A 27,212-nucleotide genomic window follows, 5' to 3' on the forward strand; every position below is an offset into this window, starting at 1 on the left:
ACAAAACCATGTTGACTACCACTATCACCATATTCCTTTCTAGATAATTATAAATCCTTTCTCTTATAACCCTTTCCAATACTTTACGCACAACTGAAGTAAGGCTCACAGGTATATAATTTCCAGATGTGTCTCTACTCCACTTCTTGAACAAGGGAACAACATTTGCTATCCTCAAGTTTTCCAGCACTATTCCTGTCGACAATGACGACATAAGGATTAACGCCAAAGGCTTGGCAATCTCCTCCCTGGGTTCTCAGAGAATCCTAGGATAAATCCCATCCGGCCTAGGGGACTTATCTATTTTTACACTTTCCAGAATTGCTGAGCCCTCCTCCCTATGCACCTCAATCCCACCTAGTCTAGTAGCTTGTATCTCAGTATTCACCTCGACCACATTGTTTTTTTCTCATGTGAATACTGACGAAAAGCATTCATTTTGTGCTTCCCCCATCTCCTCTGACTCCACACACAACTTCCCACTACTTGTCTCAAGTGTCCTAACTAAGCCATCACATTTCATCCTAATTCTTAGCCTCCTTCTTCCTCTTGACAAGAGATTTAACTTCCTTACTAAACTGTGGGTCCCACGCTCAACTACTTCCTCCCTACCTGACATACTTATCAAGGACCCATAAGCAGCTGGTCCTTGAATAAGCTCCACATTTCAATTGTGCCCATCCCCTGCAGTTTCCTTCCCCTTCCTATGCATCCTAAAGAGCATCATAATTGCTCTTGCCCCAGCTATAACTTTTGCCCTGCGGTTTTTCCCTATCCCTATCCATCACTAAAGCAAACATAACCGAATTGTGGTCATGATCACCAAAATGCTCACCTACCTCCAAATCTAACACCTGGCCAGGTTGATTTCCCAGTACCAAATCTAATGTGTCCTCACCCTTGTTGGCCTGTCTACATACTGTGTAAGGAAAACCTCCTCCACACATTGGTTAAAAAGTGACCCACCTAAAGTACTTGAACAATAGTATTCCCAGTCAATATTTGGAAAATTGAAGTCTCCCGTAACAACACCTGTCACTCTCGCTCCTATCGAGGATCATCTTTGCTATCCTATCCTCTACATCTCTGGAACTATTCTACCCTATAGAAAACTCCCAGTAGGGTAACCTCTCCTTTCCTGTTTCTAATCACAGCCCATACTACCCCAGGAGACAAATCTTCAAACATCCTTTCTGCAACCATAATGCTGTCCTTGACTAACAGTACCACACCACCCCCTCTTTTACTATTTTCCCTGTTCTTACTGAAATATCTATATCCCAGAACCTACAATAACTACTCCTATCCCTGCTCTACCGATGTCTCTGAAATGACCACAACTTCGAAATCCCAGGTACCAACCCATGTTGCAAGTTCACCCACCTTATTCCAGATGCTCCTGGCGTTGAAGTAGACACATTTTCTGCTTGCCAGTGAACTTTTGCGACCTTGAAACCTTAGCTCTGATCTCAATACTCTCAACCTCCTGTATACTTGCACTACAATTTCAGTTCCCATCCCCCCTGCTGAATTAGTTTAAACTCACCCGAAGAGTATTAGCAAACCTCCCCCCCCCCCCCCCCAGGATATTGGTACCCCTTTGGTTCAGGTGAAGACCGTCCTGTTTATAGAGGTCCCATCTACCCCAGAAAGAGCGCCAATTATTCAGGAATCCAAAGCCCTCCCTCCTGCACCATCCCTTTAGCCACTTGTTCAACTCCTCTCTCTCCCTCTTCCTTGCCTCGCAAGTACGTGGCACGGACAACAAATCAGAGATAACAACTCTGTTTGTTCTAGCTCTAAGCTTCCAACCTAACTCCCTGAATTTATGTCTTAAATCCACATCCCTCTTCCTATCTATGTCGTTGGTGCCTATGTTTACCACGACTTGGGGCTGCTCCCCTTCCCCCTCAAGGATCCCGAAAACATTCTTAACGCCACTTGCCTTTTCCCTATAACCCTTGATTCCTTTACAGTCGACAAATATCTATCTCAGCCTTGAGTGCACATACTGACTCAAACAAACCATTAAAAAAATTCCACAGATTCACAACTCTCTGAAAGCAGAAATTCCTCCTCATTTCTGCCTTAAATCAATGATCTCTTATGTCAAGATTCTACTTCTTCATCCTCGGCTGTCCAACGATTAGAAATAATGTCTTTACATCTATCCTGTAAAGCCCCCTTAAGAATTTTGTATGTTTCTGTCAGGTTGTCTCTCATTCTATTAAACTTTAATTAGTATAGGCCTGCCCTAATCAAGTTCTCCTCATAAGAAAATACTTCCATCCCTGGGATCAACTTTGTGAACATTGTCTGGATAGATTCCAATCCCAATCCCAATATATCTTTCCCTAGATAAGGTGGCCAAAACAATACAACTGTGAGCATTCTATAAGAAGCATCAAATGAAGTCATATGGATTGAACTGAGAAACAATAAAAAGGGATCACAATGTTACTCTAGAACCCCCAAACCCCACCCCTATCTTGTCACTTCACCCAGCCCTCATTAAAATAATGAGAGGGAGTCATAGAGATGTACAGCACGGAAACAGACCCTTCGGTCCAACTCGTCTCTTTTATATTTTTCCCCTCTCACCCTAAACCTATGCCCTCTAGTTCTGTACTCCCTGACCCCAGGGAAGAGACTTTGTCTATTTATCCTATCCATGCCCGTCATGAATTTCTAAACCTCTATAAGGTCACCGCTCAGCTTCCGATGCTGCAGGGAAAACAGCCCCAGGTTATTGCTGGAAAATGTTGAAACAATTATTCAAGTAGTAGCTGGATTAATTTCAGTGTAAAACATATTCAGGCATACACTTTTAGGAAGTACATAACAAATACAGCAAGAAGAATGGAAAATGGAAATTTAGTTAAAGAGCATTGAATTCTCTTTGGATAATATGAGGTGACTTACTCAGACATGACAGAGAAGGCAAAGAGGTACTTGATGCATGTAGGACCCTGGGAAGTACTGAGGATCAAAGGACCTAAGTGTGCATATCTACTGGTTCCTTACATTAGCGGGGCATGTGGATAATGTGGTGAAGGCACTTGCCTTTCTTAGCCAATGCAAAGAGTTTAAGAGCAGGGAGGATATGTGGTAACTGCATGAGGAAGTTGTTTAGGCCTCACCTCGAGTATTGTTTGCAATTCTTGAATCCCGGAAACCATCCGGCCATTTGCTTGTTAGAGAGAGATGACTAGTAGTGATTTAGCCTAAATATCACCATAACTTAGGCAAAGGGAGAAATTGAAAATGAAGAAACTTCATAGTACACCTAACCATGGTAACCTGTTGGCATCACTCGGCATTGTAAATCAGCTGTCCAGCCAAATGAGCTAACCAAACTTTAAAGCCATGTTATATAAAGGATACGATTGCACTGTCAAGAATACAGAGAAAATTCACCAGGATGTTACCCAAGCTGGAAAGTTTTAGTTATGAAAAGAGACTGGAAATATTTTCCTTTCAGTAGAGGAAACTGAGAAAGACATGACTGAGATGTGTAAAATTAAGAGGTGTATTGATAGGGTAGACAAGAAAAAGCTTTTCCCCTTGGTGGAGGAATCAGTTTAAGGTTAAAAGTTCAGAGTGGATGTGAGGAAATTTTCTTTCACTCAGAGGATGATGGTAATTTGGAATTTGCTACTTGTAAAGATGGTTGAGGCAGAAATCTTCATAACGTTTAAGAAGTATTTAGATATATATAGTACCTGCAATGCTCAGGCATACAAGGCTGAAAGCCAAGTGCTGGAAATGGAACTAGAATAGTTAGGTGGTTATTTTTAACCAGCGTAGGATTGATGGGCCAAATGGTCTTTGGCTGTGTTCTGGACGTCCCTGGCTCTATGACTCTAAGAGGGGGCACTTTTAGTCTTAGTTTTAAATAATTAGTCTAGACAGGTGGTGGAGTTATAAATTATGATTATAATTCAGATAGATGTGGTGTAGTTGTGGAAAAGGGGAGAGGTAGTCCAGGAGTTTACTTTTAAAATAGGAAAAGGCCAATTTCACTAAACTGAGAAGTGATTTGACAGAAGTCAACTGGAAATGGTAACTTGAAGAAAGATCAATGTCAGAGCAAAAAGCAGTGTTCAAGGAGGTGTTAAACAGAGTTCAGAACATATTTTGAGTACGGGGCTCATGGAGCAGAGTCGGCCGCATCCACACGGCTTCATCATTGTCTTTCCAGCTTGTCACATTGCTCCATCTTTTAGTTGCCCCTGAAGCCACTTCTTGATGCCCTTCTGCAGGAGGCTAAGCCCTGCACATTCCCAGGCATTAAACAATAGAACATAGAACAATACAGCACTGTATCAGGCCCTTTGGCCCATCACATTTCTGGATGGCCATGGTGCCAATCTAAACTAATCCTGTCTGCCTCCACATGGTCTATAGCCCTTTATTCTCTGCTTGTTCATGTGTCTGTATAAATGCCTCTTAAATATTATGGTATCTGATTTTATGACCTCTCCTGGTAGTATGTTCAAGACACCAGAGAAAGTAGAGACAAAATGTTGCTTTGAGGAAGTGATTATAGCAGTTAGGAGGGATGGCATCTTGGAAGGATCATCAAATGTGGCCATATAGGTAAAAGTAAAAAATAAAAAAAGGCAAACATACTGTCAGATGTGTGTTATCGGCTGTGAATAAGTCTGGTACAATAGAGGATCAAGTATGCATCAAGTTTCAGAGAAATATAAGAATACTAAGGTAGAGAGTGTAGAGGATTTTAAATACACAAATATTACCTGAGACAATTATAATGTGAAAAGTCAGATGAGAGCAAAATTTTTAAATTGCTACCAGGAGAACTTTTTTTGTTAGCCTGAAGTTAGAAAGCCCAACAAGAGAGGGGCAATTCTGGACATAATGATAAAAAATGAGCACCTGTCAGGGAATAGTTTGGAGATAGTGACCTTAACTCAGTTTGATTTAGGATAATTATGGAAAAGAATGAGGATCAGCCAGAACTAAAAGTACTAAACTGGAGCAAGATTAGTCTTATTAAGGTAATTAAAATTTGGCTTAAGTGGACTGGGAGCAACTATTTGGAGAAAATACCAGGAATTTAGTGCAGATATGTTTCCATAAGGCAAAGGGTGAGATTAAGACTGGAGAATCTGGATATCAAGGATATAAAAGCTAGGATTCAATAAAAAGGAGAAATTTATGGTAGATTTTAAAGGTTCAGAGTCAGTAGAAGAGTATAAAAAAGTGCAGGGGATCTTAAAAAGGAAATTAGGAAAGGAAAGAAAGCATTAGCAGGTAGACCAAATGATATATAAAAAGAAAAAGAGAATAACTAGGGAAAGAATAAGGCCATCAGGGACTATAGAGGTAATTAGTCTATGTGTGAACCTAGACAATCTTAGCTGAATCCTCAATGAATACATTGTGTCGGTCTTTTCAATAGAAAAGTCAATGCAGGTACAGATATTAGACTGGAAAGTTATGAAATATTAGGAAAAATTTAACATAGAAAGGAAAGAGGAAGTGGTGAGTTTAGCAGCATTAAAAGTGGTTAAAGCTACATGCGCAAATGAGATGTATCCCAGATCTTAATGGAGGCAAGGGAGGAAGAGTGAATATAGACATAAACTGCAGGAGGATATCAATGAAGAATTGGTAAATAGAATTCAACTTTAAAAATATGAGGTAAATTCCTGGCCATCTCACCTCCTTGCCCAGCACCGCAGTAGCAGGAAAATTCTATTCTCAATGAAGCAATGTCAGTGTTAGAAATGAATGAATAGCACTGTGAAATGGGTAACATTCAGTCTCTGTGAAAAATGTGTCAGAGAGTCAAAGAGTCATACAGCATGGAAAGCTTTGGTCCAACTAGTCCACACCAACCATGTTCCCAACCTAAACTAGTCCCACCTGCCTGCGTTTGGCTCATATCGGTCCAAAGCTTTCCTATTCGTATACTTATCCGCATGTCTTTTAAATGTTGTGACTGTATCTGCACCCAACAATCCTTCTGGCAGTTTATTGCACACACTAACCACTCTGTGTCAAAAAGTTGCTTCTCATGTCTTTTTCAAATATTTCTCCTTTCACCTTACAAATGTGCCCCTTAGTTTTGAACTCCCTCATGTTAGGGAAAATACTTTTGCTATTCACCATATCCAAGCTCCTCATGATATTATAACCTTTATAAGGTTACACCTCAACCTCCAATGCTCCAGTGGAAACATTCCCAGCCTATTCAACCTGTTTTTATAACTTAATCGCTTGATTCCCGGCAACATCCTGGTAAATCTTTTCTGGACTCTCTCCAGTTTAATAAAATCCTTCCTGTAACTGGACATCTCGAACTGCACACAGTACTCCAAAAGAAGCCTCAGCAACATTCTGTCCAACCTCACCTCAACATGATGTCCTAACACCTAAGCAATGAAGGCATGCATGCTACACACCTTCTTAACCACCCTGTCTACCTGCGCTGCAAATTTCAAAGAGTTATTTACCGAATCCCTAGGTCTCTCTATTCTACAACACTCCCCAAGGCCCAACCATTAACTGCATAAGTCCTGCCTTTTTTCTCTTCCAAAACACAATATCTCACATTTATCCAAATTAAACTCCATCTGCTACTCCTCAGCTCATTGACCTAATTGATCAGATCTCTTTGTAGTCTTAGATAATCTTCTTCACTGTCTACCACATCAATTTTGTCCAAAAATACTACACAGCAAAAATGGAGAATTTAGGCATCAGATGTCAAGCTGTTAGAGTAACATTCTTGTTGTGGTTTTTGTTTAATGTTTACTCCATGAACGACTTTAAATAATGCCATTTCAGTGTGGCACTTTTAACTGTTTTAGCTACTTCGTTAACTGAATTGTGTAGTGCTTAGTGATCATTTTGCATGTACGTTATAATTATTAATCTTGCTGCGGACAGATGAAGCCACAAAATATTTTGAGTTCTGATTGGCTACGCCACACATTTTTATTCAGTTCAGTTACTAATTAAACCTTCTTGGAATAGGACAAACAATATCTCAGTTGTAACAACTGCTCTGTGAAATGCAAGTGTTTCGCCAGGAACAGCATTAGCAGATCACAGAATGGAAGCTATTTTGCAGCGGGATGAGAAAGAAAGCATGAAAAAAACAAGCAAAAATCAGAATCAAGTTAATTTAAAGCTGGCAATAAATATTGGCCGAATGAATGATACTGAAACCCCATCAATAAGTTTAAAAAAAATACAAGCAAGAAAACACTAAGTAACTTGTATTTTTGTTCATAACTTTCAGGAATCCAAAATACCATGATCTTTTTGCAGTTGGACATGGCTCCTGTAAGTTGAAATTTGAAATGTAGTTCACTTGATTTGTGTGTATTATATTTTTATTTTACAAGTAATTGTAATATAAGTTTAATGCTGCTTTATATTTGCACAGATCTAACAAAGGCACTACATCTTTAAGATAGCTAGGTGACATCCTGACCTGTCTCCACCTTATTTTCTGTACGTTTATTTATGCAGTTAGTCTATTGGCAAGCAGACAGACAAACTGCGAGTCAGTCAGTCAGCTTTGTACGTAATATAATAGTAATATGCAAGTCTGAGATGACATATTAATGTCCATAGTTTGTTGTTAACAATATTCCAGATGTCTGTCTTAAAATAAACCCAACTGTCTGTGGCATATGTAATGTGGGCTTGGTTATATAGGCTAACAAAGAGAAGACCACAAAGTACATCCATACCCTTTGACAGGAATTTTAATAAAGGCTTTTGCTGCTATTCTAAACAATCATCCTAATTCTCTGATTTGGATTCAAATGTAGATAAGGGAAAAGTGCCTAGCTGTACATGGATATGTTTAGAATTTTACAGTATTCCACTGGTGGATCTGAATATTTTGGAATAGGTCTCATAACATTTAGATACTGTCAACCCTGCTGCCTACGGAGCCACCTCAAACTGTCTCTCATTTTGCATGCAGCACATTTGAAGTTTCCTATTGAATTTTCTTCAATCACCCTTTCAAACAGTTCATTCTAGATCATAACAAATCGTCTCAAGTTGTTTTGCCAGTTACCTTACATCTGAGTTCTCTAGATTTCAACACTTGCATTGCAATGAACAGGTTTTTCTTTGTTTACTCTGCACCTGTAGTCTGTTATCACTGCAGCACAGTCTTTTTATAAATTTGTCTAGCTTGCTGCCAACTTTTCCAATGGGTTGCAGGTAACCCCAATACCTTCCCAACCCCTCTGCAAAATCCAGCTGTATTGATAAGCTGCTTTGTGTTATCGGCAAACTTAAATTTTAATTGTGTTTTACACACATTTTGAACAAATATGTTCCTGTTAAGGTATTTTGGCAGTCAAAGTTACATCTACTGAAATGCTTAAAATCAAAATAAAGAAGAAGGGAAAGGATTCAAAAAAGTTTGATTTGATGACCATTACATTTCCACAGATATTGGGGGATTTTTACAGTTGCCCCACCAGCATATTTATAAGCTGGTGTTTGGGCACTTAAGTAGGACAGGTGACTATCTCACAAGTTGCCTGCTTATTCCAAAGTTGTCCTGTACAGTGCAGTAAGCAGGTAAGATATCAGTTAGCTTTTTTCCACTCTAAGGCCTATTGAGGCTCTTAAATGGCCAAGTAGTGAACAGTTAAGGACTTGTTTGTGTCCCATCTGCAATAATATGGTGAGCACAAGAAGTTGAAACTGAGGAGACCAACTTGTATTTTCATCAATCCAAGTGAAAAGTTGGGAAGGATTCTTCCAAAGATGCTGTGTAAACCCAGCCCCAATATGATGTTTTCCCACACCTTCCCACGACTTGGTGACTCCCTCTGGCATTGAAAGCCTGGCCCTGCCTTTTCTCTACCTCACTGTTTCTCCCAAGGATCCTCCGTCTTCTCCCTACCCCGACTAAATATCAAGGACTTAACTCAATCTAGTCTCAAAATTATCATCTCCTTGGAATTCCCGTGTAATTCCTACAGGCATCCCTTAGCTAAGAGCCAATCTGATTGGCTGGCCGAACTTTAAGACACAGCCAACTTTTCCTTAAGGACACAAGTCTAACAATTACTTTGTTAAGATTGTCAATCGCCTAGTATTGCAACAGGCAGCTTTTGCTAGTCACTCAACTCAAACCAACTTTTCAATTAGAGGGACAAGCAATGTAAGCCCCATCACCACCAGCCTGCTGCCTTGACTTGCTGAACATTTCCAGCTATTTGTCTTTATATTTTCACATGTACAAAAGCTATAGTTTTCTTTTGTTCTACTCAATAAGCATGACTCACTGCTTTTTCTAACACCTTAAGAATTCTATTATACTTGTAAGATGACCTGTTATTCTAAAACCATGCTGATTCTTTCATAGAATCTGCGGAATCATTTCAATCATTTTCCAACTAGTGATGCTAAGCTAGCCAACTTGACTAGGGCAGGGTAGTCATAGTCTACATCGATTTCAGTAAGACCTGTGATAAGCTTCCTCATGGTAGGCTGCTCTGGAAGGTTAGATTGGTTGGAATCCACAGAGAACAGGCAAATTAGATACACAATTGGTGGTAGGAAGTAGAGGGTAGTAGTGGAAGGATGCTTGTCGAACTGGAGGCCCGTGACTAGTGGAGTACCTCAGGGTCAGTGCTTGGCCCATTGCTGTTTGTTATCTATATCAATGATTTGGATGAGAATATACAATGCATGATTAGTAAGTTTGTGGATGACACTAAAATAGACAATATTGTGGACAGTGAGGAAGGTTGTCAGAAATTGCAGCAGTATCTTGTCAGCTGGGGAAGTGGGCTGAGAAATGGGAAATGGAGTTTAATATGGATAAATGTGAGGTCTTGCATTTTGGAAAATCAAATCAAGATAGGAGTTTCACAATGAATGATAGAGCCTTAAGGAATGTAGTGGAACAGAGGGACCTTGGAGTTCAGGTGCATGGTTCGCTGAAAGTGGAGTTACACGTATATAGGGCAGTGAAGAAGGCTTTTGGCACATTGGCCTTCATCAGTTAGGGCACTGAGGATAGAAGTTGGGAAATTATATTTGCAGTTATACAGGACATTGATGAGGCCTCACTTGGAGTATTGTGTTCGGTTTTGGTCACCTTGCTATAGCAAGGATGTTATTAAACTGGAAAGAGGGCAGAAGAAATATACAAGGATGTTGCCTGGACTCAATGGTCTGAGCTATAGGGGGAGGTTGGAAAAGCTAGGACTTTTTTTAAGAATTAGGAGATCTAGGGGGGATCTTATAGAAGAGTATAAGATCATAAGAGGCATGGATCGGGTGAATGCACTCAGTCTTTTTCCCAGGGTTGGGGAATGGAGGACTAGCGGGCATCAGTTTCAGGTTAGAGGGGAAAGAATAAAAGGGAACCCCGAAAGGGCAACTTTTTTACACTGAGACTGGTACGTATATGGAATGAGCTGCCAATGGAAGTATTGAGGTGGGTAAATTAACAACATTTAAAATGCATTTGGACAAATACGTGGACAGGAAATGTTTGAAAGGATATGGGCCAAGTGCAGAGAAATGGGATTAGTGTGGCTGGACCAATTTAGGCCAAAGGGCCTGTCTCTATGCTATAGGACTCTGAGACTATGACTCTTTGATAAATAAGGGAGTAGCACATCTTGTGAAGTGCCTTGCTGATACTTAAACCAATTTCAAAATAAATATATATTTTGCGATTGTTGATACATATTATGGATCACTAAAAAAGGACTGGAGTGACTTGATATCTGACACACCTGTGTACGGATTGAAACAACTATCTAGTATGCTACATAGGTAGGAAATCTTAATAAACCAGTTCAATAGTCTGAAATAGACACCACAGTGTGTCACCCACCTAATGTACAAAACCAGGCAGGGACTGCATTATTCCCTATTTCATAAGAGCTGCTTTAAATAAACATTGTAGGTACTAGAAGATGATAGTATACTTTCAGAGCCATGCCAAAAACCTTTCTTTTTCACTTGGAGTTACATTTTGGAACAGGATTTTATTTAATATATGCATACTCTTGAGTGTCCAGAAGGTAATTAAAGAAGAGGAATTAAGTGACCCCAGAAGCTGTCAACTATATTATCCCTTTAGTTGTTCACTTTGTAGCAGCATACTAATTGAATATAATGGAAGTCTTTGGAATAATCAGAAAATAACAGATTAAATGTGAAAATGAGGTCTATGAAGCCTCAAAGATCAAGGTGCTTGACCAGAAAAGTACAGGGAAATAAAAAGGCATGATGTAACTCAAATTAACTGTGTAGAAATGTTAGCAAGCATAACAGAATAGCATTAATACAAATCTTTAACTATGGAATAGACAGTGCCAAAAACAATTTCCATGAAGAGAAAACTGGTTCAGCAAAGGATAAGAGTTCTTTTGTAATGATCCCAGCTGATGATAATGCTGGACAAGATAGATTTCAGATTGAAACCTGGCTTGATATATCAAATGTTTATTTTTTGCAGTTAGGTCATGTTGTGGTGAGACCTGCGAAGCATTCATACAAGGCTGCAGCTGTTCTTTAACATAGAACACAAGTTTATTACACAACGATATATAGAATACAATTAGAAAGAGCTCAAAACAACATCAAAACAAAGCTTCAACCTGTTTCCTAATACCTGGAAAGGCAATGGCTTAATAATATTATCACGAGATTATTAATGCAGAATCTCAGTTAATGTTCTGGGTTTGAATCCTGTGGAGGCTGATGGTGGAATTTGAATTCAGTTTAAAAACAAGTGTATCTAGAATTAAGAATCCACTGATAACCATGAAACTATTGTTGGAAAAACAACATGTGGATCACTGATCCACAGCAATGGACTCTCAGTTGCCCTATGGACAATTAGAGAGGGGCAATGCTGTTCTAGCCAGCTGCACATACATGTTGTGAATTTAAAAAAAACACTACCTGTTACAGAGTATCAATCATAGATAAATGTGACTCCTATTTCACCTATTAAAATATTTACTGATGCTTTCCAGATTCTTCAAATATTAAGACAATTTTATATAATTCCTTTCTAAGTTCAATGGCATAAACCTTTCACAATTCTGATGGCCTAATCTATTTCAGTTATGACAACTTCAAAGATTTCTGGACAAACTCTCCTGCCTTGGAAGCTCCACAGACTAGAAATTACTTCTGTGGTGATGACTGATTCTGTTAAACAGACTTAATTGTCCTACTAGGAAAATCTATTCTACTTTCTGACGTGAACAATGGGCTCTTTTAAACAAAAAAACTTGAATTTTTGTTCTGAAATCAAAGCTAAACTTTTTATCTTAGTGTTATTCTACCTGTCATAAAACATTTTCTATTGTTTGGTTTGAAAGAACATCTTAAAAGACGGAGAGGTAGAGAAGTGGAGGGGTTTAGTGAGGGAATTCTAAAGCTCATGGTATAGACAGTCGAAAGCATGACCACCAAGGATGGAGCAGTTAATAGGGAAAGATTAATGGGAAAAGGACCAAAAGTGGAGGAATACAGAGGTTTTTAAGAATTCTAGGGCTGGAGGATCTGCAGGTAGGGAGAATGAGAGCAGAGAAGGATTTAAAACAAGTAGATTTTAAAATTGAGGCTATTGAAGAATGGGATACTAAATGGTCAGCAAGCATGAGGGTAAAGATGAGCAAATAACATTTAGTATGAATAAAGAACAGGCAACAGTTTTTAAAGTGAGCACAAATTGTAAGATGGGAGGTTGGTTGGGAGAACATCAGAATAGCCTAGTCATAAAAAATGTAGATTAGATTCTCTAAGTGTGAAAATAGGCCCTTCGGCCCAACAAGTCCACACCACCCCTAGAAGAGAAACCCACCCAAACCCATTCCCCTACTCCATATTTACCCCTGACTAACACGCCTAACACTGTGGGCAATTTAGTATGGCCAATTCACCTGACCTGCACATCTTTGGATTGTGGGAGGAAACCGGAGCAGCAGGAGGAAACCCAAGCAGACACAGGGAGAATGTGCAAATTCCCACAGATAGGTGGGAATCGAACCCAGGACCCTGGGCCACTGAGCCACCGTGCCACCCACCGAAGTGAGGATTTCAGCAGCAAATGATATGACACAGTGCCAGAGTCAAGCAATAGTATTGAGATGGAAAAAGGCAGTCTTGATGGCACTTTCAACTCAGGTCAAACATAACATTGAGGTTATGAGCAGTGATGCTCAGTGTAACACAATCACTGTGTTTGAAACAGTAGACATAAAACTGAGGTTGTAATGAACATCAAAAACAATTTTAAAAAGAAATTTCAACTGATTGGCTGATTGAGGAAGATACTTAACCTATTGTGTGCTTTATTTGTAAGCTTTTGGAGGATAATTCTATGATCTGCTTCCTGTGTAGATGTACCCTTGGGTTACCTTCAGAAATAGTGGGTGACCAGACCATATTGTTTTTCTCATGAATTTTAATGGTCAATAATTTATTTGCTTGTAGTTAAAATCTCCTGGGATACAACTCTTGATTGTATCTAATCACAGAATCACTTCATTGATCTCAGGTGAAAGATTGCATATTTATTTTTAAAATTCAGATGCATGAGGGCAAGAGAAGTTATTCCTCTAAACATTTACTTAATTCTCCTTTAAAATTTGCATGAAACTGTACAAGGTTAGTCTGTAAACTTATTAAAGCCAGAAAGACCATGATGCTACTTGCCATAGCACACGACTTGGAAATAAAACGTAACTAATAACTGTTGAAAAGCCTGGTTGTATGATGTCTGAGAAAACCGTGAGATGTTCAGATGTGGTTTTTAAATATTCACGAAAGGACAAATGTGACAGATAAACTTTTAAGGAATAGGTTTCCACATGGGAGTGGAACTGTGTGTTTTCTTATGAAAATGCTGAAAATTGTTTGGCTCTTTGCAGAAGTAATATACCATATGTAATTCTATCATAAGTGAGGAATTCTCCTATTGTTGAGATACCACCTGAAATCAACAATATATATTTTCACATATATGTTTATATTGATAAATCCATTTCCTTTCTACATATGTGTGAATAACAAAACACAATTTTCAAATTATTGAAAGCATTGAAATTATTGAAATATTTCTTGAAAGGATCTTGAAGGTAAAAATATTTTCCAAGCAATTAATTAGTGCAGTTCACTCTTAAATATGATATCTGTTGAAAGGCAGTACTCCTATTAAAGGTGTTGCCTATTATAGAAATGCCTAGGATGATTTGAAATCTTATTGCTTGTAGATGACATCGTGAAGTGAAGAACAAAATGAATGTAAATCAGATTAATTGTTTGTTCTCTGGCACAATGGGGATTCTCACTGCCAGAAGGGAATAGCATGGCCAGAGAATTGGATTGTATATAATAAATGTCAGCCAAGGCATCTCGATTGAAAAGAGTAATAAGCATTTTTGTATATGTTGACATCTTGATGTTAAGATTTTGACCCATTGAAATTTCAGCAATGTTTTCTTTATTTGCTCAAAGGATGTGAATATTACTGGCTAGGCCAGCATTTATTGCCTCTCTCTAATTGCCCTGGGCATCATGGTGGCTCAGTGGTTAGCACTCCTGCCACACAGCACCTGGGACCCGGGTTCGCATCAAGCCTCAGGTGCCTGTTTGTATGGAGTTTGCACATTCTCCCTGAGTCTGTGTGGGTTTTCTCCGGGTGCTCCAGTTTCCTCCCACAAACCAAAGATGTGCAGGTTAGGTGAATTGGCCATGCTAAATTGCCCATAGTGTTCAGCTATGTCTAGGTTAGGTGCATTTGGCAAGGGTAAATGTAAGATAATAGGGTAGTGGAATGGGTCTAGGTGGGTTACTCTTCGGAGGGGTTGGTGTGGACTTGTTGGGCTGGAGGGTTAGTTTCCACGCTGGAGGAATTCTCTGATTCTATTCTATTCTGGGGTAAGTGGTGGTAAGACTACATCTTGAATCACTGCAGCATTTGTGGTCAGTAGGGATACTTGCAGTGCTGTAAGGATTAAGAGAGATCCAGGATTATCACCTAGCAACAATAAAATAATATATAGTTCCAAGTCAGAATGCTGTGTGACTTGGAGAGGATCCTGCAGGTGCTAGTGTTCCCATGCATCAACTGCTTTTGTCCTTCTCGTGGTAATAGTGACGGATTTGGAAGGTGCTCCTGGAGGAGGCTTTGTGGCTTACTACAGCTAGCTTTGTAAATGGTACACATTGCATCAACTGTGCACGAGTGGTGAAGGGAATGAATGCTGGATGGGATGTCAGCCAAGAGGGCTGCTTTGTCTTGGGATGGTATAAAACTTCTTGAGTGGGCAGTGCACATGTCCAGGCCAATGGAGTGTATTCCACCACATTCCTGATTTGTGCCTTGAAGGCAGGCATTGGGGAGATAGCAGGTGAGTTACTCAACAGAGATTTCCTAGTCTCTGATCTGCTGTTGTAACCACAGTGTATGTGAATAGTCTAATATAGTTTCTAGTCAATGATAACTTCCCAGGATATTGATTCCATGATGGTAAAGCCACTGACTGTCAAGGGATAATGGTTATGTAAAGGTGAGTTTAACCTTTTATTTTCACGTAGACCAGAAGAGACTGGGGTTTCTTTATTTAAACATTGATTGATTCGTGAACAGGAGACATACATATCCAAAGGTGGCATACAATTTCAATTTTTATCACAAGAGCAAAATTATCTTTTCATTAATTTTACAAATAACGATTTTCCAATCGCTATTCCTGCAGATAATAATTTCCAATTACCTATATTGTGACATGAAGCCAAGATCCTGGTTGAGGCCATCTTCATTGGTACCTAACTTGGCTTTCAGCCTCTACTTGGTCACTCTGTGTTGTTGCATAACCCGAAGTCCACTTTGGAGGATGTCCACCTGAAGATCTGAGGCCAAATGTCCTTGACTGCTGAGGGAACATCCCTGTTCTGGCGATTGTTGTGTGCTATGGCAGCATGGTGGCTCAGTGGTTAGCACTGCAGCCTCACAGCGCCAGGGACACAGGTTTGATTCCAGCCTTGAGTAGCCGTCTGTGTGGAGATTGGACATTCTCCCCTTGTCTGTGTGGGTTTCCTGTGGATGCTTCGGCTTCCTCTCACAATCCAAAGTTGTGCAGGTCAGGTGGATTTGCCATGCTAAATTACCAAAAATGTTAGGTGCATTAGTCAGAGGGAAATTGGGTCTGGGTGGGTTACTCTTCGGAGGGTCGGTGTGCACTTGTTGGGCGAAATGACCTGTTTCCACACTGTAGGGAATCTATTCTAATCTTTAAAAAATCAATTCATCTGTTGTCATAATGTCTGCATAGTTTTGCCAATATACCATGCCTCAGGTCATCCTTTCCTATAGCGTATGAGATAGACAACATTGGCTGAGTCACATGTAACTAGGGAGAGAATAGGGCCCCTCAAAGATCACTAAGGCAGCTTTTGTGTGGAGCTGCAGAAAATGGGGGAGATACTAAATGAGTATTTTGCATTTACTGTGGAAAAGGATATGGAAGATATACACTGGAGGGAAATAGATGGTGACATCTTGCAGAATGTCCATATTACAGACGAGGAAGAGCTGGATGTCTTGAAGCAGGTAAAGCTGGATAAATCCCCAGGACCTGATCAGGTGTACCCTAGAACTCTGTGGGAAGCTAGAGAAGTGATTGCTGGGCCTCTTGCTGAGATATTTGTATCATTGACATTCACAGATGAGGAGACTGGAGGTTGGCTAACGTGGTGCCACTGTTTAAGAAGGGTGGTAAGGACAAACCAGGGAACTATAGATCAGTGAGCCTGAAATCGGTGGTGGGCAAGTTGTTGGAGGGAATCATGAGAGACAGGATGTACATGGATTTGGAAAGGCAAAGACTAGTTAGGGATAGTCAACATGGCTTTATGCATGGGAAATCGTGTCTTACAAGCATGATTGAGTTTTTTGAGGAAGTAACAAGAGGATTGATGAGGGCAGAGCGGTAGATTTGACCTATATGGACTTCAGTAAGGTGTTCAACGAGGTTCCCCATGGGAGACTGATTAGCGAGGTTAGATCTCATGGAATACAGGAAGAACTAGCCATTTGGATACAGAACTGGCTCAAAGGTAGAAGACAGAGGGTGGTGGTGGAGGGTTATTTTTCAGACTGGAGGACTGTGACCAGTGGAGTGCCACAAGGACCCTCTACTTTTTGTCATTTACATAAATGATTTGTATGTGAGCATAAGAGGTGCAGTTAGTAAGTTTGCAGATGACACCAAAATTGGAGGTGTAGTGGACAGCGAAGAGGGTTACCTCAGATTACAACAGGATCTTGACCAGATGGGCCAATGGGCTGAGGAGTGGCAGATGGAGTTGAATTCAGATAAAAATGAGGTGCTGCATTTTGGGAAAGCAGAGTTTAGCAGGAATTACACACTTAATGGAGTGTTGCTGAACAAAGGGACCTTGGACAGCAGGTTCACTCCAAGTGCAGGTTAGCTCCTTGAAAGTGGAGTCGCAGGTAGATAGGATAGTGAAGAAGGCGTTTGGTATGCTTTCCTTTATTGGTCAGAGTATTGAGTTCAGGAGTTGGGAGGTCATGTTGCGGCTGTACAGGATATTGGTTAGGCCACTGTTGGAATATTGTGTGCAGTTCTGGTCTCCTTCCTTTCGAAAAGATGTTGTGAAACTTGAAAGGGTTCAGAAAAGATTTACAAGGATATTGCCAGGGTTGGAGGATTTGAGCTATAGGGAGACGCTGAACAGGCTGAGGCTGTTTTCCCTGGAGCATCAGAGGCTAAGGGGTGACCTTACAGAGGTTTCCAAAATTATGAGGGGCATGGATAGGATAAATAGACAAAGTCTTTTTCCTGGGGTGGGGGAGTCCAGAACTAGAGGGCATAGGTTTAGGGTGAGAGGAAAAAGATATAGAAGGGACCTAAGGGGTAACTTTTTCACACAGAGGGTGGTATGGTTTGAGTTGCCAGAGGAAGTGGTGGAGGCTGGTACAATTGCAACATTTAAAAGTCATTTGGATGGGTATATGAATAGGAAGGGTTTGGAGGGATATGAGCCAGGTGCTGGTAGGTGGGACTAGATTGGGTTGGGATATCTGATCGGCATGGACGGGTTGGACTGAGGGGTCTGTTTCCATGCTGTACATCTCTATGACTCTATGACATGAGTACCTGCTGCACACATGGTGGCTGGTGTCCCACATGTAATGGTAGTATCCGTGTCAACATTCAGACATGTCTTGCAGTGTTTGCCATAACAGGGTCGTAGAGTATTGATGTTGTCCTGAAAGCTGGGTAGTTTGCCGCAAACAATAGTCTGTTTAAGTTTTGGCAGTTGTTTAAAGGTGAGAGGTGGAGGCGTAGGGAAGATCTTGGAGAGATGCTCATCCTCATCGATAATGTGTTGCAGGCTGCGGAGAACATGGCATAATTTCTCCGCTCCTGGGAAGTACTGGATGACCCTATCATTCTTATTCTATGTCTGTCTCCTCAGGAGATCATTACAGTTTTTCACTGCGGCACGTCGGAACTGGTGTTTGATGAGTTTAGCATCGTATCCTGTTCTTATGAGGGCATTCTTCAGCACCTTCAGGTGCTCGATGCATTTCTCTTCATCTGAACAGATGCTGTGTATGTGTAGGGCTTGTCCGTAGGGGATGGCTGCTTTAATATGTTTCAGGTGGAAACTAGAGAAGTGCAGTGTTGTGAAGTTATTAATTGGCTTATGATAGAGTGAAGTACTGGGGCGTCTGTCCTTGCTGAAAATGTGTGTGTCTAAGAGTGAGACTGATTCTAAGGTGTAGTCTGATGGGATGAAACTTGTTGATATCACTATGTAATCGTTTCAGTGACTCCTCGCCAAGGGTCCACAGAAAGAAAATGTCATCAGTTCATCTGGTGTATCCTGTTGGTCAGAGGCTTCATGCAGCAAAGGAGTCTTGTTCAAACTTGTGCATGAAAATATTGGCATATTGAGTTGCAAATTTGGTCCCCGTGGCTGTCTTGTGTGTCTGGATAAAGAACTGGTTGTCAAAGGTGAAGATGCGGTTGAGGATGAAACAGATCAGCGGTAGCATGGTACCGGGAGATCGGCAGTTGTTAATATTGAGTACTGAGGCTGTTGCAGTGATGGGATGTGACATGGAATGTTCCTTGTTCAACTGATCCGTGGGTGCTGAGTTTCTGTAAAATATTTGTAGAGTTGTGACAGAAGCTGGGGGTCCCATGTACAAGGGGTTTCAAAATGCCCCTGACACATTTCCGTTCACACGCTCTCATTGATTCCTCTGCTACATTGATGACTGCATTGGCGCCATATCGTGCTCCCGCGAGGAGGTTGAGCAATTCATCAACTTCACCAACATATTCCACCCTGACCTTAAATTTACCTGGACCATCTCTGACACCTCCCTCCCCTTCCTGGACCTCTCCATCTCCATTAATGACGACCGACTTGACACTGACATTTTTTACAAACCCACCGACTCCCACAGCTACCTGGATTACACCTCTTCCCACACAACCTCTTGCAAAAATGCCATCCCATATTCCCAATTCCTCCGCCTCCACCGTATCTGCTCCCAGGAGGACCAGTTCCATCACAGAACACACCAGATGGCCTCCTTCTTTAGAGACCGTAATTTCCCTTCCCACGTGGTTAAAGATGCCCTCCAACGCATCTCGTCCACATCCCGCACCTCCACCCTCAGACGCCACCCCCCCAACCGTAACAAGAACAGAACGCCCCTGGTGCTTACCTTCCACCCTACCAACCTACGCATAAACCAAATCATCCGCCGACATTTCTGCCACCTCCAAAAAGACCCCACTACCAGGGATATATATCCCTCCCCACCCCTTTCCGCCTTCTGCAAAGACCGTTCCCTCCATGAATACCTGGTCAGGTCCACGCCCCCCTACAACCCACCCTCCCATCCTGGCATTTTCCCCTGCCACCGCAGGAAATGTACAACCTGCGCCCACACCTCCTCCCTCACCTCTATACAAGGCCCTAAAGGAGCCTTCCACATCCATCAAAGTTTTACTTGCAATCCACTAATATCATTTATTGTATCCGTTGCTCCCGATGCGGTCTCCTCTACATTGGGGAGACTGGGTGCTTCCTAGCAGAGCGCTTTAGGGAACATCTCCAGGACACCCGCACCAATCAACCACACCGCCCCGTGGCCCAACATTTCAACTCCCCTCCCACTCTGCCGAGGACATGGAGGTCCTGAGCCTCCTTCACCGCCACTCCCTCACCACCAGACGCCTGGAGGAAGAACGCCTCATCTTCCGCCTTGGAACACTTCAACCCCAGGGCATCAATGTGGACTTCAACAGTTTCCTCATTTCCCCTTCCCCCACCTCACCCTAGTTCCAAACTTCCAGCTCAGCACTGTCCCCATGACTTGTCCGGACTTGTCCTACCTGCCTAGCTCCTTTTCCACCTATCCACTCCACCCTCTCCTCCCTGACCTATCACCTTCACCCCCTCCCCCACTCACCCATTGTACTCTATGCTACTTTCTCCCCACCCCCACCCTCCTCTAGCTTATCTCTCCACGCTTCAGGCTCACTGCTTTTATTCCTGATGAAGGGCTTTTGCCCGAAACATCGATTTTCGCTGCTCTTTGGATGCTGCCTGAACTGCTGTGCTCTTCCAGCACCACTAATCCAGAAGCTGTCTTCTCTGTACCTGCCCTACTAGTTACCTGATGAAGGTGCAGTGCTCCGAAAGCTTGTACTTTCAAATAAACCTGTTGGACGATAACCTAGTGTTGTGTGATTTCTAACTTTGTCCACCCCAGTCCAACTTTGACACCTCCACATCATGTTTTATTGGTATTTGCTCATGCACACGACCAAGTTTGCTGATCAACTTTGGAATTTTGTTGAACACCAAGTCCCTTAATTTGGTAGCTCTCTGGCCTTTTATATCTTGGGTACCACTCTATTCAACTACACAGGTGACCTGACCTCAGGCTGACCTGTGGCTTGAACTTCTTGGTCCCACCAGAGTTCACCAGCACATTCCAGATCTCACTCAGCCACTGTGCTGTGGTGAGCCTGGGTACCACCCAAATCTAATGCACTAATTAAACTTCCTGGCCTGAAGATCGGATCTCATCTATTGAATGCCAGCAGAAAACACAGTGAGCTTGGAAAAATAGATACACATAAGTTATCATATGATTTATCATCCACTTTCACAGATATCTGGGCCAATCCAAATCACAGCACCATTGTTAGTATGAGTTTAACCCTTTATTTCCTCCTCGACCTGAAAAGACTCAGGTTTTTTATTTATATGTTTATTCATGGGAGATGTTCATATCCAAAGATGGCATACAGCTCAAATTTGAAGTCGTAGAGATGTATAGCATGGAAGCAGACCCTTCGGTCCAACTCATCCATGCCGACCAGATATCCTAACCTAATCTAGTCCCATTTGCCAGCGTGTGGTCCACATCCCTCTAAACCCTTGCTACTCATATACCCATCTAGATATCTTTTAAATGTTGCAATTGTACTAGCCTCCAACACTTCCTCTAGCAGCCCATTCCACACACGCACCACCCTCTGCGTGAAAAAGTTGCGCCTTTATCTCTTTATAGCTTTCCCCTCTTAAAAATTTGTAACACAAGAACAAAGATTTTATATTAGTTTTACAGATAACATGTTTCTAATTGACTGTTCCTACAAAAATAATTTCCAATAAAAAAGTAACACTTTATCCAGTCATGTTTGCAAAGTTCAGATTTTACACATTATCCAATTTTACATATTGTCCAATCAGGTTCAAACTAATACACATGATTATATTATCCAAACATATCATTCAATGTCCACATCCCATATTGTGCATAATGTTTTATTTCCAAGTTAAAAATCATACAACACCAGGTTATTTGGAACTACAAGGTTTCGGAGTGTTGCTCCTTAGGTAGCTAGTGGGCCAGGATCATAGGACACGGAATTTATAGTAAAATATCAAAGTGTCATATAACTGATGTGATATATTGATCAAACCTCGATGGCTGTTAAGTTTTTAATCACGTAGAATGGGGTTCCAGGTTTCAATTCATTAATATGTAAATCCCAGAACTTCTTTCAAGTCACGTTCCTGAGATAACTTAAAGTTTTATTTTAAAAAAGTGACACCTCAGCTCAGACAGTACATTAAAGGTGTGAGGTTAGAGTCTATCTGTATCCCAGCCTTGAGTCAGACTCATTCTATTTCCAAATTAGGAATTTATAAAATGTCACATGGACTGACTGACAAATGTGAGGCAATTGTGGTCACTGTCACCAAAGTGCTCTCCCACCATGAGATCTGACACCTGTCCTGGTTCATTGCCAAGCACCAAATCCGAAATGGCATCTCCTCTCATCGGCCTGTCCAAATACTGAGTAGGAGACCGTCCTGAAGGTTCCAGTCAATATTGGGAAAGTTGAAGTCACCCATAACAACAACCCTACCACATCTGCATTTTTCCAAAATCTGCCTGCCTATGAGTTCTTCAATCACCCTACTTCTATTAGGGAGTCTGTAGAAAATCCACAATGAGGTGGCTGCACCCTTAGTGTTCCTAACTTCCACCCTTCCTCAACAACCTTTGTTTCTGTAGCTGTGATGCACTCTCTGATTAGCAATGCTACACCCCCTTCTCTTTTTCCACCCTCCCTGTTCTTTTTAAATGTTCTAAACCCTGGAACATCTAGCAATTATTCCTGCCCCTGTAGGACCCATGTCTCCGTTATGGCCACAGCATCATAGTCCCAAGTACTGATCCATTATCTAAGTTCATCATTCTTATTTCTGACACTCCTTGCATTAAAGCAGACACACTTTGTTTCATCACATGAAAAACCTTCCTGATAGGTTCACTACATCCTGTCACTGCCCCATCGGCAACTACCCCCTCTCTCAGATATGTAGCTCTGGTTCCCTAACCCTTGCCAAACTAGTTTAAACCCTCCCGAACCACACAAACAAATCTCCCACCCAGGACATTTGTGCCCATCCAGTCCAGAAGCAAGCTGTCCTTCATGTACAGATCCCACCTTCCTCAGAAAGCATCCCAATGGTCTAAATATCTGAGTCCCTCCCTCCTGCACCAGCCTCGCAGCCACGTGTTAAGCTGCACTTGCTGACCATTCCTCACTTCACGATCTTGTGGCACTGGTGGCAAACCTGAGATCACTACTCTACTCATCCTGCTCTTCAACTTCCAAACTAACTCTCTGTAGTCAGTTTTCAGATCCTCAATCCCTTTCCTGGCTATATCATTGGTGCCAATATGTATCACAATTTCTGGCTGCTCACCCTCACCCTTCAGAATCCTGTAAATCTGATTGGCGACATCCTGGACCCTGGCACCGGGGAGGCAAAATACCTTCCAGCAGTCCCGTTCCTGACCACAAAATCTCCTGTTAATTCATCTAACTATTGAGTGCCCTACCACTCGTGCTTTTCTATTCTCCCCCCTTTTGAACAGAGCGGAGAGTAGAGAAGGCAGAAAGAAACGAGGGCTGGCGGGTAGGTCAGTTTTTCCCACTTAAAAAGGGACTTACCTTGAGAGTAGGGCCAGACCAGATTTATCCTAGGCTGCTCCGGGAAGCGAGAAAAGAGGATGCTAAGCTGCTGGCGAGGATCTTTGCTTCCTCACTCTCACTGGAGTCGTACCAGAGGATTGGAGGGAGGCGAATGTTGTTCCTCTTTTTAAGAAGGGGAATAGGGAAATCCCTAGCAGTAACAGGCCAGTCAGTCTTATGAGTGTGGTCAGCAAGATTTTGGAAAGAATTCTGAGGGATAGGATTTATGACTATTTGGAAAAGCATAGAGTGATTGAAGGCAGTCAGCATGGCTTTGTGAGCGGCAGGTCTTGCCTCACAAATCTTATTGAGTTCTTTGAGGAGGTGACAAGACAGGTCAATGAAGGTCAAGCAGTGGATATGGTGCATATGGACTTCAGCAAGGCATTTGATTAGGTTCCCTATGGTAGGCTCATTCATAAAAAATCTTCTTGAATTTTTTGAGGATGTAACTCGGAAGATGGACGAGGGAGATCCAGTGGATGTAGTGTACCTGGACTTTCAGAAAGCTTTTGATAAAGTCCCACACAAGAGGTTAGTGAGTAAAATTAGGGCGCACGGGATTGGGGGCAAAGTACTAGATTGGATAGAGAATTGGTTGGCTAATAGGAAACAAAGGGTAGTGATTAACGGCTCCATTTCGAAATGGCAGGCAGTGACCAGTGGGGTACCGCAGGGATCCGTGCTGGGACCGCAGCTTTTTACAATATATGTAAATGATATAGAAGATGGTATCAGCAATAACATTAGCAAATTTGCTGATGACACAAAGCTAGGTGGTAGGGTGAAATGTGATGAGGATGTTAGGGGATTACAGGGTGACCTGGACAAGTTAGGTGAGTGGGCAGATGCATGGCAGATGCAGTTTAATGTGGATAAATGTCTGGTTATCCACTTTGGTGGCAAGAACAGGAAGGCAGATTACTACCTCAATGGTATCAAATTAGGTAAAGGGGCTGTTCAGAGAGATCTGGGTGTTCTTGTACACCAGTCAATGAAGGCAAGCATGCAGGTACAGCAGGTCGTGAAGAAGGCTAATAGCATGCTGGCCTTCGTAACAAGAGGGATTGAGTATAGAAGCAAAGAGGTGCTTCTGCAGCTGTACAGGGCCCTGGTGAGACCACACCTGGAGTACTGTGTACAGTTCTGGTCTCCAAATTTGAGGAAAGACATTCTGGCTATTGAGGGAGTGCAGCGTAGGTTCACGAGGTCAATTCCTGGAATGGCAGGATTGCCTTACACGGAAAGACTGAAGCGACTGGGCTTGTATACCCTTGAGTTTAGAAGACTGAGAGGGGATCTGATTGAAACGTATAGGCTTATGAAAGGATTGGACACTCTGGCAGGAGGGAACATATTACCGTTGATGGGGGAGTGCCGAACCAGAGGACACAACTTAAAAATACGGGGTAGACCATTTAGGACAGAGATGAGGAGAAACTACTTCACACAGAGAGTGGTGGCTGTGTGGAATGCTCTGCCCCAGAGGGCAGTGGAGGCCCAGTCTCTGGATTCTTTTAAGAAAGAATTGGATAGAGCTCTTAAAGATAGTGGAGTCAAGGGGTATGGAGATAAGGCTGGAACAGGATACTAATTAGGAATGATCAGCCATGATCATATTGAATGGCGGTGCAGGCTCGAAGGGCAGAATGGCCTACTCCTGCATCTATTGTCTATTGTCTATTGTCTATTGTCTATAAAGTCAGGAGGTATGGGATACGGGGGGATTTGGCTGTCTGGATTCAGAATTAGTTGGCTGACAGAAGGCAGGGGGTGATTGTAGATGGAAAGTATTCTGCCTGGAGGTCAGTGGTGAGTGGTGTCCCACAGGACTCTGTTCTTGGGCCTCTGCTCTTTGTAGTTTTTATAAATGACTTGGATGAGGAGGTTGGGGGTTGGGTTAGTAAATTTACTGATGACACAAAGGTTGGAGGTGCTGTTGATAGTATCGAGGGCTATTGCAGGCTGCAACATGACATAGACAGGATGCAGAGCAGGGCTGAGAAATGGCAGATGGAGTTCAACCTGAGTAAATGCGGAGTGATGCATTTTGGAAGGTCAAACCTGAATGCAGGATTAAGATTAGATTAGATTAGGTTCCCTACAGTGTGGAAACAGGCCCTTCGGCCCAACCAGTCCACACCGACCCTCCGAAGAGCAACCCACCTAGATCCAATTCCCTCTGACTGATGTATCTAACACTATGGACAATTTAGCATGGCTAATTCACCAGATCTGCACATCTTTGGATTGTGGGAGGAAACTGGAGCACCCGGAGGAAACCCACGCAGACATGGGGAGAAGATGCAAACTCCACACAGATAGTTGCCCAAGGCTGGAATCAAACCTAGGACCCTGGTGCTGTGAGGCAGCAGTGCTAACCACTGAGCCACCGTGCCGCCACAGGATTCTTGGCAGTGTGGAGGAACAAAGAGACCTTTGGTGTTCAAGTGCATAGATCCCTCAAAGTTGCCACCCAAGTGGATAGGGTTGTTAAGAAAGCATATGGTGTTTTGGCCTTCATTAACAGGGGGCTCAAGTTTAAGAGCTGGAGATTTTGCTGCAGCTGTACAAGACTTTGCTGAGACCTCACTTGGAATATTGTATCCAGTTCTGGTCGCCCTACTATAGGAAAGATATGGAGGCTTTGGTGAGGGTGCAAAGAAGTTTACCAGGATGCTGCCTGGACTGGAGGGCTTGTCTTACGAAGAGAGGTTGACTAAGCTCAGACTTTTCTCTCTGGAGAGAAGGAGGAAGAGAAGTGATCTGATCGAGGTATGCAAGGTAATGAGAGACTTGGATAAAGTCAGTAGCCAGAGACTTTTCCCCAGGGCAGGATTGACTGGCATGAGGGGTCACAGTTTTAGGATATTAGGAGGAAGGTATAGCAGGGATGTCAGAGGTAGGTTCTTTACGCAGAGAGTTGTGAATGATGGAATGCATTGCCAGCGGTGGTGGTGGAAGCAGTCATTAGGGATATTTAAGCGACTGCTGGACATGCACATGGACAGCAGTAAATTGAAGGGTGCGTAGGTTCGGTTATTTTATTTTAGATTAGGAATAACCCTCGGTACAACATCTTGGTCCGAAGGGCCTGTTCTATGCTGTACTTTTCTATGTTCTATGTTCTATGACTGCTTACAGATTATGTGCTTTTGAACAAAATAGAATGTATCTGTAAATATAAATCAACAAATGCAAATGCAAAATTACCCCATAGGCTTATACATATGCGCACGCACGTACACACACGTGTGTGTGTGTGAGAGAGAGAGAGAGAGAGAGCTGGGTATGAGAGAGTTTCTGTGTGAATCTGATCATGTGCAATGACTGTGTGTGTGTATGTGCACGGCTGTGTGCTTGTGTGTGAGTGTTTGTGTGAGAGTGCAGTGAGGTTACCTGAAGTGAGATATGAACCCAAGATCCCAGTTGAGGCCATCCTAATGGGTACCAAACTTGGCTATCAGGTAAGCATTACAGTATTTAAGTAGACCAGAGTAAAGGGCTGACCACTGCACTAGTCCCCAGTCCAACAGCTATCCAGTCCACTCAGGCCTTTACCCACTGGCCGTCCCTGCTCGAGCCTCCAGCCACTGGTCAATCCCACATCACTCAGGT

General features: G+C 42.2%; 1 protein-coding gene across 4 annotated transcripts in view; it reads left to right on the forward strand.

Annotated features, from left to right (window-relative positions):
- dnai1.2 (dynein, axonemal, intermediate chain 1, paralog 2) overlaps nucleotides 1–27,212 on the forward strand; it is a 286,217-nt gene that overhangs the window by 85,256 nt on the left and 173,749 nt on the right. For all 4 annotated transcript variants that reach the window (XM_072573170.1, XM_072573160.1, XM_072573151.1 and 1 more), the window contains one exon: nucleotides 7,274–7,317. In XM_072573170.1, the coding sequence (XP_072429271.1) occupies nucleotides 7,274–7,317 (44 nt within the window). The remainder of the gene's footprint in view (nucleotides 1–7,273; nucleotides 7,318–27,212) is intronic.

This window comes from Chiloscyllium punctatum, chromosome 1 (assembly GCF_047496795.1).
Source record: "Chiloscyllium punctatum isolate Juve2018m chromosome 1, sChiPun1.3, whole genome shotgun sequence".
Lineage (NCBI taxonomy): Eukaryota > Metazoa > Chordata > Chondrichthyes > Orectolobiformes > Hemiscylliidae > Chiloscyllium > Chiloscyllium punctatum.